Source organism: Melozone crissalis, unplaced genomic scaffold, assembly GCF_028551555.1.
Source record: "Melozone crissalis strain CALT ecotype California unplaced genomic scaffold, PUWL_Pcris_2 ptg000017l_1, whole genome shotgun sequence".
In the NCBI taxonomy this organism is placed as follows: Eukaryota; Metazoa; Chordata; class Aves; order Passeriformes; family Passerellidae; genus Melozone; species Melozone crissalis.
The window spans coordinates 590,882-604,769 of record NW_026535795.1 but is presented as its reverse complement, the minus strand read 5'-3'; the positions used below and the strand labels follow the sequence as shown (position 1 = coordinate 604,769).

The 13,888-nt window shown below is 54.9% G+C and overlaps 1 protein-coding gene across 2 annotated transcripts in view; it reads left to right on the top strand.

Moving 5' to 3' along the window:
* Positions 1–2,438: 2,438 nt before the first annotated feature.
* The window catches only part of KCNB1 (potassium voltage-gated channel subfamily B member 1), a 98,341-nt gene continuing 86,891 nt past the window's right edge, over positions 2,439–13,888 (top strand). Inside the window, exons 1-2 of one of the 2 annotated variants that reach the window (XM_054274445.1) lie at positions 2,439–2,501; positions 4,141–4,803. In XM_054274445.1, coding sequence (XP_054130420.1) covers positions 4,237–4,803 — 567 coding nt within the window. In that variant the 5' untranslated portion in view covers positions 2,439–2,501; positions 4,141–4,236. Of the gene's footprint in view, positions 2,502–3,243; positions 3,285–4,140; positions 4,804–13,888 lie in introns of those variants that run through there. The other variant, XM_054274444.1, reaches the window with a different exon arrangement.

Genomic DNA, 13,888 nt, shown 5'->3' with positions numbered 1-13,888 from the left:
GAGCTGCTCTGCCTGGCAGTGGCATCCAGGTACGTCTATGGCACTGAATGCAGGCCCGGCAGAACATATCTCTGCTGTGCTCAGCATATTTCCTGTGAGGGGCTCGGGTCTGAGGTGTTTCCTTGTTGCGGTGTGCTGTAATGTCCCATTTTAGACTTCCAAGTCACCTCCCAGGTGTGCCTATACCTCTCTCCCTTCCCCCTCGCCCCATGCTGAGTGAGTCCTGTCAATCAGGCTTGACATTCCAGCAGAACCTAGCCGCATGGTCAGATTGCCTTTTTAAGCTCCCGGGGCAGGGGGAAGGGAGGGGACAGGTGAGCCACCCAACCAGGTGAGAGGCGCAGGGTCTCAGGGGGGGATGACACCTAGACTGGCCAATGACCCCTGGACCTGAGGGGCATCTTTTGAACTTGACCAACCACACGACGCCTCGCTGGAATGTTAATCCTGATTGACAGGACTCACTCAGCATGGGGGCAAGGGGGAAGGGAGAGAGGTATAGGCACACCTGGGAAAGGAACCCGGAAGCCTAAAATGGGACATTACAGCACACCGCAACATTTCCTTGTCAATAACTGCTGTAATACCCGGGAGAAACGGGGTTTGCACAAACTGCATCCAAACATTTGGCCGGCTCCACAGGCTGGGGAAATAACAAACCATAAATTAAGTTTGCGAAGCTCAGAGTACAAAAATATCAATTGAAATGTGTATCCAAACCAAGGGTGGGTGAAATAACCTTGGAGAAGAGCGAGCGGGAAGCACATTTCTGCATCTCCAGGCCTGCACTGCCCCTCGCTGACAAACTCTTGGTGTGGGACAAGAAATGCTGCACGGAACAGATGTCCTGGGGGTGGAAACATCCTCTCCTCCCCCAGGCTCGTGGATCACCCCAGGCAGAGCCAGCGGGAGGGACTGCCCTGGGCAGGGCTGCCTCTCCAGCTCCCTCAGAGCGCTTTCAGCAGGGGCCAGAGGAGCAGCGGGGAAGGGGAGCTCGGGGGGAGCCTGTGCTGCCCCTGGGGAGCCTGTGCTGCCCCTGCCCCAGGGCGGCTCTGGGGGAGCCTGTGCTGCCCCTGGGGAGCCTGTGCTGCCCCTGCCCCAGGGCGGCTCTGGGGGAGCCTGTGCTGCCCCTGGGGAGCCTGTGCTGCCCCTGCCCCTGGGGGGCTCTGGGGGAGCCTGTGCTGCCCCAGGGCGGCTCTGGGGAGCCTGTGCTGCCCCTGGGGGGCTCTGGGGGAGCCTGTGCTGCCCCAGGGCGGCTCTGGGGAGCCTGTGCTGCCCCTGGGGGGCTCTGGGGAGCCTGTGCTGCCCCTGGGGGGCTCTGGGGGAGCCTGTGCTGCCCCTGCCCCTGCCCCAGGGCTGCCCCTGCCCCAGGGCTGCCCCTCTCCAGGGCTTTCTCTCCATGCCTGGGCACAGCACGTCCGTGGCAGTGGCAGGGAGCCCGCATGACGCAGGAAGGTACAAATGCCCTGCTAGCAAAGCCAAGGTGCCTCTCCCCCCGTGATTTACTGGTGAATCTGACGCATCTCCCCGCATTAGGCCACTTGTCATTTTCCCTCCCAGCATCACGGGGGGGGGGGAGATAATGTGCCCGGGAGGTCAGTGCTGACAAACCCTGCTCTCCTGTGGCGCCTGCCAGCTGGAAGTTTCAAAGCATTTTATAATCATTAACAGACTGAGCTTCCTGGCCCTCATCAGGGGTTTTGTCTCTGTTGTAAGGGGAGAAAAGTCGGGTGTGGAGGTGAAATGATGACAAAGCAACAGGAGAGCTGAAGTGCTCCCAATATTGCCCTAATGTCTGTCCTGCATTGGAAGCATTCTTGGGGTAGGAGGAGCTACTTCATTGGAGGGGCCCTGGGCTGGGATTAAGCTGGTCAACAGGTTTTATTCCCAATTCTTCCTTCCGCCCCTTTCTGGGTGATCTTGCTTTTCTATATCTTAAATTCCTCTTCTCCAAAAGGAAGGTAGTGATCAACTCCTAGTAACAAATTCCTAAATGTACAGCTGATACAGGGTTGTGTGAACTGGACAAAAGCACTGTTAGGGATTTCAGAAAGCCTCCTCTCAGGAAGATGTAGGCATTCAAACACCAACTATAACAGTCTAGCACTGACACTGAGAACACTGGGCATCGGGAGCCAGGCACGGGCGAGAGAAGCACAGATAATGGGGGAAAGCAGCACTGGGGTCATTTTCCCTAATTAATCACATAAAATCAGACATCGGGCTCCAGTTTCAGGAACTGTCACTGGAGTCCAGGAGCCACGAGCAATCAAGGCAAGAGAAGGGCACAGCTGTGTACCCCTGGTACGGCAGTCCAAACAGGTGAATTGCATTAAGTGATGCTAATTGGTGCTAATGGCTCTCCAGGCTGTTGCTGAGGGCCATTTTCCCTGGTGGGAGTGAAGGAAGGAGACAAGAGGGACAGCCTGGCAGAGAATACTTCGATTGCTGCGCTGTTGCCTGGAAAGTCGACGTTTTCTCTATTTCTGCGGTGTTTTCAGGTTAGTAAATGCTGCTTTGCGTTGTATTTATAGTCCTAATCGGCAGCAGAGATCCATTGCTATTCCTTCTATGTGTTTCTGCAAACATCTGCGACCATCGTTGTGGGCTCCTTCCTCCGACGAGGGGCAGCGGGGTGGGGGCGAGGGCCCGGTTCGCCCTCCCAGCCGGGGTAATGAGCAATGTCCCTGCGCTCCGCTGCTCCCGGCTGGGTTCGGAACCGCCTGCCGGGGCTCTGGGCTCCCGGCTCGCCTGGGCGCTCTCCGCCGGCCCCGAGCTGCGCAGGGAGGGCCCGGGGAGCGGAGCGGGGCGGCCCCGCTGCAATGCTGGGCTCCGGCTCACGGTGGAGCTGCCCGGCCCCGGCCCCGAGCCCTCCGCCCCGCGCGGGACAGCCGCGCACGGCCGCGCCGGAGCCGGGGCTGCACTTGTTGAGCGCCGGGCCGAGGCGGCGGCGGGCAGCGCCGGGGCTCCGCTCCGTGTGCGCCGGGGACGGGCCGGGGGCGGCGCAGACGCGGCTCCGGCGCTGGGCGCGGGCAGGAGCGGGGAGCCGCAGCCGAGGGAAGGCCTCGGAGAGCTTCCTGCCGAAGGAGCCGATTCACCTCGCTTCCCTTCCCCTCCCCCTGGGCTCGGCGGGCAGCCGGGAGCGCCGCCGCCGTCCCTCCGCCCTGAGGCTGCCCGGGGGGGGATGCGAGCGGGGCCGCCCCTGCCGCCCGCCCCGCCGCAGGATGTAGCCGCCCTCGGCCCCGCACGCCCCGCACCGCCGCGCCGGGAGCCCGCAGCAGGAGGTAGGTGAGGGCTGGGCTCGGCCGGGCCACGCCGCGCCAGCCTCTCCCTCCCCGTGCGCGGCGGCCGGAGGCGGCGGCGGGGCTCCGCTCTGGGGCTGGGGGAGCCGGGGCGGCGGGGACGGGGCCGAGCCCCGAGCTGTGCCGGCGGTGCGCGGGGAGCCGCTCCTGCCTGCGCCGGGGCTTCTCTTCGTGCCATCTTGTGTAAGCAACAGTGCTCGGCGCTGTCAGGAGCCACCCGGCTCCCTAACACAGGCTCGGGGTTTTTCCTTATTCCCGGGTTCGTTGCTTTCCCGGTTATGCAGAGGCCGGTGTGGGGGGCTTGGGGGGCGTCCCTGGGCAGCCCAGAGAGGCAGAGCGCGTCGTTAGAGTGGCCGTAAATCCTCCCATTTCCCTGCCCCAGCTCTTTCCTCGGGAAATCGCTAAGGCTGGAGTTACTAAAAGCCTCCGCAGCCCGCAGGGCCGGGCAGGGCGGGGGGCAGCCCGGGGGCCGCTCGGGCTGGGGTGGGGACCGGCGAGGCCGGGCGCTCCGCGATGGGAGCCCGGTGCCAGCGCACCCCGGCCGGGGCCCGGCGCCTCTCGGGGCGCATGGCCGAGCGCTGCTCGGGGCAGCTCCGCGGCCCCCGGAGCGGCTCCCGGGGCCGAGCCCGGCTCCGCAGCCGCCGGGGCGGGGGGACCCGGCCGCCGCCCGGGGGAGCTCGGCGGCAGGGCGGCCGCACGTGGAGCGGGCCGGACGGGCGCGGGTTCAGCACCGGCGGGCGGACAGCGCCGCCGCCCCCCCGCCATTGGCGGCCCCGCTCCCCGCCCGCGGGGGCGGCGGGGGCGGCGGGCGGGGACCCACGCGCGGCCTCTCTTGCAGCTCCGGGGCATGGAGGGCGGCGAGAGGTGAGCAGCGCCGGCCCCGCGCCCTGCCCCGCGCCGCACCGAGCCGCCTGCAGCCCGAGCGGGACCCGCGATGCCTCTGGGGATGAATAAGCATGGATCTCGCTCTACTACCTCTTTGCCTCCGGACCCCACCGAGATCGTCAGGAGCAAGGCCTGCTCCCGGAGGGTCAAGCTCAACGTGGGGGGGCTGGCCCACGAGGTTCTCTGGCGCACCTTGGACAGGTTGCCGCGGACCAGGCTGGGTAAGCTCAGAGACTGCAACACGCACGACTCCCTCATGGAGATCTGCGACGACTACAACCTGGAGGAGAACGAGTACTTCTTCGACAGGCACCCCGGGGCGTTCACCTCGATCTTGAACTTCTATCGCACCGGCAAGCTGCACATGATGGAGGAGATGTGCGCCTTGTCCTTCAGCCAGGAGCTGGACTACTGGGGGGTGGACGAGATCTACCTGGAGTCCTGCTGCCAGGCCCGCTACCACCAGAAGAAAGAGCAGATGAACGAGGAGCTGAAGAGAGAAGCAGAGACCCTGAGGGAAAGGGAAGGGGAGGAATTCGATAACACTTGCTGTGCTGAGAAAAGGAAAAAGCTCTGGGACCTCCTGGAGAAGCCCAACTCCTCGGTAGCGGCCAAGGTAAGCGTTCCACATCTCTGTTGTTTGCCGGCTCCTGACTGGTGATGCTCCCTGAGGAGCTGCCCTTGCTTTGGTGCCTGGGCACTTGTGGCTGCGTGGATGCTGCGAGTAAAGGAGAGGAAGGCCTCTCATATACAAATGAATTTCAATGTTTTTTGGGTGTTTTTTTGGTAGTTTGGAAGGCGTGTGGTTTGAGTGTCCCTAGGGCAGCCTGGGCTGCTCAGTGTGGGAGAAGCTCCTCTGAGCAGTGGGTCAGTGTGCAAAGACTGCTGTGGCTGGACGTTTTAGACTTGTTACCCACTGGCCTGGGTTGGTGCAGTTTGTAATAGACATTCCTTTGGGCCTAAAACGCGTGAGTCTTCTGCTGCTTAACCAAATTGGCTTTCAAGAGGCCACTTCTGCTTGAACTCCTAGACCCAGGGGGAGTGAGGAAATAATGCCTTCCATTCCAGGGCTTAATTGAATTTTGTTTTTGCAGTGAAATGTGTCTCCTAGTTATTTGTATCACGCACTCCTAGGCTGCGTGTCTGCTAAAGCTGGTGTTTGATTTTCATCCTTTACCCGATTCCAACCTTTTTAAACTCTTCCCTGCGCAAGTGATGCAGCATTGTCAATAGCTGAAGTGCTGCTTACTCTGAAGTTGGTTTCAGTGGACAGATCTACTTAAAGGCATTTTGAAGATAAGATCCACGTTGGGAGAAACCAATGTCAGAGTTGGCTCTGGTAATTTAGCTGCCTCATGTTAGTCACATTTTCTTTAGTGAGGAAAATCTCTGCGAACACAGTGATTCAGTAACCATGGGGACAAAAGTGAAGGGGGAGAGGTTGAAAACTGTGGGATGAATAACTGAAAAGCATGAGAGACTGAGCAGTAGGGACCAAAACTTGAATTTTCTGTATACCCACGTCCTCACTGTATGGCAGAGAAGTCACAAGAAGCCCTGGCTGCCTCTGTAATGCCTCTGTACAAACATCTGCAAACACAGACCATGGCTCCATCCCTTAGGGGTCTGGCTTGGATGGTCTACTTGTGAAAACAGACTTCTTTTCCTCTTGTTTTTTCTTTTCTCAAAATGCTGCACGTTGTGAACCAAGAACATGTATAAAACTTTGGGGAAGGGATTTCGTGAGACATGGACTGGCTCAGCCTGGCATGGGGAGGGGAGGCATGGTCTGCCTGCTGAACCCATTATCACTTTTTTAATGTCAAACAGAGCCCCAGAGTGCCTCTATCTCTCTAGTGGCACAGATGACACCGTGATGAACACATTAATAATTTATAAGGCTCCTTTGGCACAGTCCTGGAATCCTGAAACACAGGCCCCAGGCTTTGCTGTCTGTGGCACTGACTCAAAATCCATTAGAGACTGTTGATGTTCATGATTTATTGTATATGAGCAAGGGTCATTCTTGCCAAATAAGTGTCTTTTGTGATTTATAAATGAAATACTCTAGCTTCATTTTCTGAGAAAATTCTCGGAGTAAGTGCACCCGGCATTGCAGGCTCTGGATTAATTGAGAGGGAATGGAAATGCATCATTACCCTTAGCATTTAAAGCTGCCATTCTGTGCCTTCATTACTGCAATGGAAGCGATGCTGTGTGTTCTCAGAGCTCAGATACTGCAGCAGTTCCCAAGCACAGGTTCCCACTCACCTCGTGCGTTAGCAGGGCAAGCAGGCCTGGAGAACAATTAGCTTAGCGGGCAGGGACAGCAGCTCTGCTAAGCCTGCTCTTGATCCGATTTGCTCCCTGCTGTTGGGCTGCTTTCCCTCCTGCCAGAGGATGCCCTTAGCTTTGATCACCTGCCCGAGTTCAATGCACACATTGAACAGGTTGGACTCACCCTGCAGCCTGTGGTGGAAGGGCACGGGGAAGGCATTGGCAGCCTGGCCCGTCCCTGCCCTGTGCAGCTGTGCCAGCTCCTGGCAGGGAGCGTGGGCTCAGGCTGCGCCCTGCTGGAGCTCCTGCCCCAGCTGCCTGCCCAGTGCAGGGGGCACAGGAGCTCCTGGCACCTCCCCTGCAGCCAGACTCGCTGTGCTTTGCCAGCTCTGGGAGCTCACGCTGTTCCTGTGGAAAGGAACAAAGTAAACTCTTGTGAGGTTTAATGTCACGCAAGGTCCTAAAACCGCTCTTGGGGAAATCCGAACTACTCTTGTTTGTTTTTTCTCTTCAGACTTGTTCCACTCAGTGCAAAGGGTTTTCCATGCAACAGTTACCAGATACCTTCATGTTCTGTTTAAGAAGTCCAGGAGACGGGTACAGGTGCAGGTTCTCCCCCAAACCAAACCAGGGTCTTTGGCTGCATTTTAACATTTTCTGCACAGCACTGCACCTCACCCCTCCATACCAGCTTACTCCTGGCTTATACTGGGACCAGTTAAACAGACAGACTTCTTTATTTGCTTGGTTTTCAGGGATTTGGGGTTGCCTTTTTTTTTATTCTTGGATGCTTTTTGTTGGCTTTGTTTTTATGGATTTTATTTTTATTAATTTAAATGGGACAATACGTGGCATACCCCAGGTTGTAAAATAGCATTCAAATAAGAGAAGAAGAATCCCCCAGACCTTAGTTTTTGTTGCATTCTTATCCCCTGGAGAGTTCTAATTTCTCGGTCTGGTTTTTAAACCAACCATAGTGGCAGGCAGGGTCTAATTTATGTGTGAGGCTTTGCCCTGTCGGTGAGTGGAGAGAGCCCTCCTGGATTTCAGTGCTGCTGTCGCTGGGCTGTCCCCCCATGTGCTGCTGTCCCAGAGCCCAGCACGGCTCCAGCTGGGCCAGGAGCAGCCCCCGTGCCCGAAGGGGTTCCAGTTCAGCCCCGTGCCCTGGGCTGGGATGCTCTGTGCTCCCTGCGCTCACCTGCCCAGAGGGAAACCCCCGGACACGCAATGCAGCACTCCGGGAACTTGGCCTCTGTCAAATGGAAAAAGTATCAGGCAGTTATGAAATAAAACTGTGCTCCTCTCCTTCTAACCTTAGCATATACTTTAAGGGATCTGATTCTCCCATTTCCTGTGGTTATTTGCCTGCATATCCCTGACAAACATTCACTGCAGGCTTTGTGGATGCTTTCTCCTCTTCCTGCAATCACTGTTTTTGCATGTTCATGCTTATTTTTATCATTCTCCCAGTCTCTCTTAATAGTTTGGTGGTTGATTCTTGGTTTTGTTTTTTAAATAGTATTCTTCATGTGCTTTGGTGTACTCACAACATCCATTTTTAACCACAGAGGACTCTGGTGCTCGTTTCTGTCATGGTTTACTCTAGAAGCTGACGAGGTGCAGATATTTTCTGGAGTAGCTCTCACACTTTGTTGCATGGCAGCTTTCCTTTGTCAGGAAGGCAAAGCAGCTCTCCAGAAGCCAGCAGAGCTGCTGCTTTTCCTCGGGCACGGTGCCCATGCCAGGGCAGTAGGGGTTACACAGCTCCAGTGCTTTGGGTTTTGATCCTAATTGCTCCTTCCCTTGCCAGGGCTCAGCTTGGGCAGCTGGTTCCTGCCGCCCTCAGCCCAGCCACCATCCTGCCTTGCCAAAGTCCCCTCTGAAGCTGCTGCTTTCCCCTGACCAAGGCTAGTTAGGATCCATGGGTCACTCAAGGCCTGTTCCTTGGGAGAGCCAGCCTAGCTGTAATTCCAACTACGCTTCATGTCTATGCTATCATGAAAAATAAAAGACTGCAGTTGTTGGAGCTCTCCTGTATAAACAAATAACAAATTAGACCAGCTCAACATCTTAGGCTAACATCTATGGTTCTGGAAATTCTCCGATCTCCTGGACCTTTCCAGCAGCTCTGCAGGAACATTGCCCTTTTTGCTTCTTAAGAGGAAAGTATTTCTTTTCCTCCTTTAGTCCTTACAAATGATTTCCCCGATCAATATTTGAGCAATTAGTGTTGCATGGGGTGTGGGGGGGAAGTCTGCTCGTCTTACAGACTCCTCTGCATGTGCTGGTTTCATCTATTTTTCTCTTGCTGTCCTGAAGGCTGAGAAAAACACGATGACATCACCCACTTTGCAAAAAGCTTCTCTGCATATCTGCATGTCAAGTAGGATGTGCACTTCCTTTCCTCCTCGCTGCCTCCACTTCCCACTTGTCCCTGTCCTGTTGGGAGCTCAGCTGCAGTGATCCCTCCCTTCTGACAGGCTGTTTCTCATCTTTTCCCCTGCTCCTGCTATGCCTTTGCCAGTGCAATAATATCGCATTTATCCTTGAAAACATGCAACTCCAATTCGGTAATCTCATTATGCATGCCTCTACATTCCTTGAACAGCTTTTCTCTGCTGCCCACTGCTCTCTGCTGCTAATCTCTGGATGCATTGCTTAGGGACTGGGGAGGATGCTCTGTAAGCTCTTTTCTTATTATTGTTGATAGTAGTGACAAAATAAGAATGATAAAAGCCTCTTGGAGATGCGTTTGCTACATCTAGAGCGTTCTTCCCCCACATGGGCTTTCTATTCCTGGCCCTCCCTTATGGTGTGCAGTTTTCATTCATCTCCAAACCTGCCTGAATTTAGCATTTGGCAGAGGAAACCCCTCTCCTGAATCGCAGGGGTCACATCTTGGCTGTGTCCTGTCTGTCTCTGAGGGTCCCAGCTCAGGGCACATGCTGACTTGGACTATTAAAGGCGGATTGCCCATATTTTGCCTCCATCTGTAACTTTTTTTAGTGTGATGCAGCTACTGCCTTGGCTTTTTTGCTATATATAGGAGACTTTTTCCCTTCATCCAAAATGAACTCGTATCTTCAGAGATCCTCAAGAGGAGAGCCTCATTGCAAAGCCTGTCCCCTGGGTTCAGGGATTTGCCACTTTGGTCTGGAGCTTATCTCTGGGCTTCTAGCACAGCCCTGTCCTGTGGACACAAGTGATTTCTGTTCTGGATCAATCTCTTTTCATCCTGCAGCTGCTTTCTGGGTCTTGTCCTTCCAGTGGACTTAAATCTTTTGTCTGGGGAGCCCTAATTCCTGTGTTTAGTTCCCTGCAATGTCCTCTGTCTCGCTGGTGGACCTGCCCAGAGTGTATTGCTGTGCTGCCAGCTCCCAGAGCTCCTCTGCATTACAGCCTCCCCAAACCCCCAGCTGGGGCAGAAACCCCCAGCCACAGCCTGGTACAGCTGCCAGCTTGGCAGCTGTGTCCTGTGGCCCTTTCCTGGCTCTGAAGAGACCTGCTGGGAGTCCCTGTGACACGCATTGCCTCCTGCATGGGCTGCACCTGCCAGGGATAGGCTGGTTCTGAGTGCTCCAGGTGGGATGCTCACCTGTCCCAGGGGATGCTCTCCCAGAGCTGCTGTTCCAGCCCCTGGACCCAGGCAGGAGTTTCCTGGCTCTCCTCACTGATGATGGTTTGGGCTCAGCTGTTTCCCATCCAGGCCTGCAGCTCTGTGCTCTCTAGAGAATTCCATCAAAGGAAAGTTAATTGCTGGGCCTTGCATTTTGTTTGATGCTCTCACCATCCAGTCTGTGGAGTACAGCATGGATGAACATGTGTGTGTTGGGACACTGCTGGATTTTTAACTTCTCTGTAACTCCCTGCTAGGGGAGCCTGGAGGGGCTTGTGGTGCTGCCTGAGCATCCTCATCCATGAGAGCCTGCCTGCCTCTGGAGGGAGGGGAGCAGCTTACATGCTTGGGCTGAATTCCTTGGAGGATGTGCGCTATAGAAGTATAGTTGGTGCTATTTTTAAAGCACCGGCTCTCATTTGTACCTTTGGAAAAATCTCTGAGAAATTAATTCCCCTCGCTGCTCAGTGTTCTCCCATCCTGTTCAGCCTGAGAGCAGACAGGGTTTGAGGTGCCAACATCACCAGTCAAAAAGTAGAAAATGTTGCAACAATGGAAAATTCCTGTTTTGTTCAGCTGTAACTGCACAGGTTCAGTAATAATGGGATTCAGAAGAGGAGTGCTGGGCCCAACCCCCCCCCAGGCTCTGCGGTGTGATGTGATGTGCCCAATGTGCAGGTGTGGCTTTGGCCACAGCTACCTGTGCAAAGCCCCTGCATGGGGGCCAGGCCCTGCCCTGTGCTGACCACCACAGTGCCCAGGGCTGGCTCTGCACTCCAGAGCTCCATGGAAAAATCCATTCTTCTCTCAACTCTTCTCACACATGGATAAATATCCTTGCTGTCACAGTCTGCCTTCTGCCCATTTCTCCAATCACAATTTCCTTCTGATTTCTCATGATGTGAATGCCCCCATGGAGAGGAATAACCCAATGTTACTTTTACAACATGAGCGTTGCTATTTGTCATTGCTAACGGCAAAATATTTATGTCAAAGAAAGTTCACAGCTGATCACTTAGTTCTTCCAATAAACACAGTCACAGTGATTTACTCTGCAGAGAGGCCTGGCAGCAGCAGCAGCACAGTGGGGCTGCTGTGTGTGAGCAAGGCATCAGGGTGAGCCTCCTCCCTGCATCCATGTTGTCATGCTAAGGCAGGTGAGGCTCAGGTGTGGTTGATGGGAGCTTTGAGGTTTGGCGGCTCGGCCCCTCCTGGGTCAGTTTGGTGTCCCGGGGGTGCCCAGAGCTGGGGCTGGGGGTGAAGGGGCTCCACGCTGCTGAGCCAGGCACTGAGGGCTGGTGGCACCCCCTGCCCATGCCCCAGTGCCCTGCCCAAGCTGCTTCAGCCCTGCTCTCTCCATCCTTGGGCTCAGCCCCTGGGGCAGCAGCCTCGTGTTCCCCTCCTGCCATTCCCAGTTCCTCAGTGCAGCAATTCTAAACCTTGTAGAGAGCTTCCCCTGAGCTGGCCTGGTCTCTGCTTTCTCCCCACTGCCCTGGCTTCTCTTTTGGCCTCTCCTGTCTCCTACACAGCCTGGCACGTGCTGAACGTGTTTACCGGAATGCCTTGGTGAGGTTTTGTTGTGATTTCCAATGAGAAATTCCACCCTTTACTGTAGGGATGGCCTGGAAGAGGGCTGAGGTGAGCACTGTGCCTCGGTGCCTGGCTATGGCCCTCCCCAGGCACTGGATTCCCAAGCAGATTTATTTTCTAGGTCCCCAGTAACACCAGCAGCCCCAGTGCTGATTTGTGGAGGGTAAAACTCCCTGTGAATGTATTTGGAACAGATGAGTATTATAGTGTCTGTGCTCATCAAGCAAAGCTCTCAAAGTGCTTTGAAAAGATGGATTAGTGAAGGCCAGGACAAACCTGTGATATATGTATTATCCCCATCTTAAGGTGAGCAGGTGACCATTGCCCAAGGTCAGTGGGAAGGCTGGGCAGGGCTGGGGGGACCCTGCCTCCAGTGCCACCAGGACATTTTCATGGTCTGGATGAGCTTCCTGTGGCCCCTGCACTGCCCACCACAGATCCTACAGAGGGCTGGCAGCCCTCAGACAGTGTGTCCAGGGCATGAAGAGAGGAAACAGCCCCCTTGTTGTGTAGGCATTCCCACTGAGGGGAGCCCAGCCTGCAGGGGAAGGTGCTGGAACCTTGGTCAGGTTTGGGGGATAAGTGGTTACAGAAGAAAAGCAGGTTTTCCTCTGCTAGGCCTAAAAGCAGAAGGTCTGCACTGGGGTGTTTCCAGGGAGGGGATGCTGCTCAAGTGTTTTTAGCAGCAAGGGAGTGCAGATGTCAGCCTAGCACACAGGAAAACCCGTGGTGTGAAATGCTCAGATCAGTCACAATGCATAACTGCTGCACTGTGCATTGAGATGCATGAACATACATTAAACCTGCCCATCCGTGTGGGGATTCCTTTTCACCAAACTTAACCTCTGTGAGGAAGTTATTTATTTCCAATTAAGAGCTAATCTGTGCAAGCAGCTCTGCTTTGAGCACAGCAAATGCAATGATGAGTGACCCAAGTGCTACCCAACAGGAGCAGTGTCTCCTCAGACACCCCAGCTGCCACCTTTATAACACAGAGCTCAGAGCATGGCTTGGGCAGCCTGGGAGCTCTTTCCAGCCTGGCCTTGAAGATGGATTTGCAGTTGTTGGTGTGTTCCCCCTTTCCCTGCTCCCGCTGTGATTCCTGTGGGGTTGTGCTGAGGTTTGCAGTTACTCTGGCCCAGTGATGTGGACCATTGCTGCAGGGCTGTGGATGATTTGTGACCCTTCCCTGAGCTGCACTGCAGTGGGGGAAGGTGGCCTGAGCTCAGCACTCGGGCTCTTGGTTGTGTGCTTGGGCAAGATAAATGAACAGCAAAGCCAAACCCAAGCACTTGTTGGTGTTCAGCTGACATCGATAGCATCCATCAGGTTTCTGTCTAATCTGATTAAAAACCTGTGTCCCTAACAAAAGCTGGTGAACAGTCAAAGCAAATTGAAGGAACAATTTATTTGAAAGTTCTTTTTTTCTGCTGCATATAATCAGTTCCTGTTATTATGAGTTGAACTTACTCAATACTGTTTGGACTAGGATTTGTGCAGAGTCTCTAGCCAAAAGCACAGATTAGTTTTGTTTTATTTTATTTAAGTCCATTTGCTGTAGTTCATTTTTGAACAAAATGGAGCTGTAAATCTCATTTGCAGTACATAAACAGCATAAACACCAGAAATGCTTTCTCATTGGTACTGATAGGCAAAATGCTTCTAAAGCATGATTATGCTTACCAAATGTTCAAATTTGAGATTCCTTGTGGATATATCTTTAAAAACCCCTCCTTTTGCTAAAAGAATAAATTGAAGGTGTGAGCAAAGAGGTCTGTTGCAGTGTCACCACTTGAAATCTTTTCTAGGGGCAGGAACTACAGTGAGCACCCTTCCCATGGCAAGGAATCTTTTCCATGTGCTTTTTCTTGGGTGGTTCAGCAGCATCCAGTGGCAGCACAAACAGGGATGGAAAGGTGTGGTGGCACGCCAGGAGCAGCAGCTTGGCTCCCTGAGGACCCTTCTGTATCACTGTCTGTTCTCCTGTCCTTGCCTGCCGTGGCTTGCTGTCTGTCCGTCCTGGCTGTTTGTCCTCCCGGCCGCCCTGCCAGGCGGAGCAGTGTGGTTGTCCTGGTTTATCTGGAGAGGCTCCTCAGGGTCTGTGGTGGAGGAGGGGGCAGAGCTGTAATTCACCCCCAATCTCTGGGCCCCTTTCCCTGGTGCAGCTGGATCCCAGCCAGAAGTGTTCAAGCAGCAGCTGGAGTCCATGAGAGCTGAC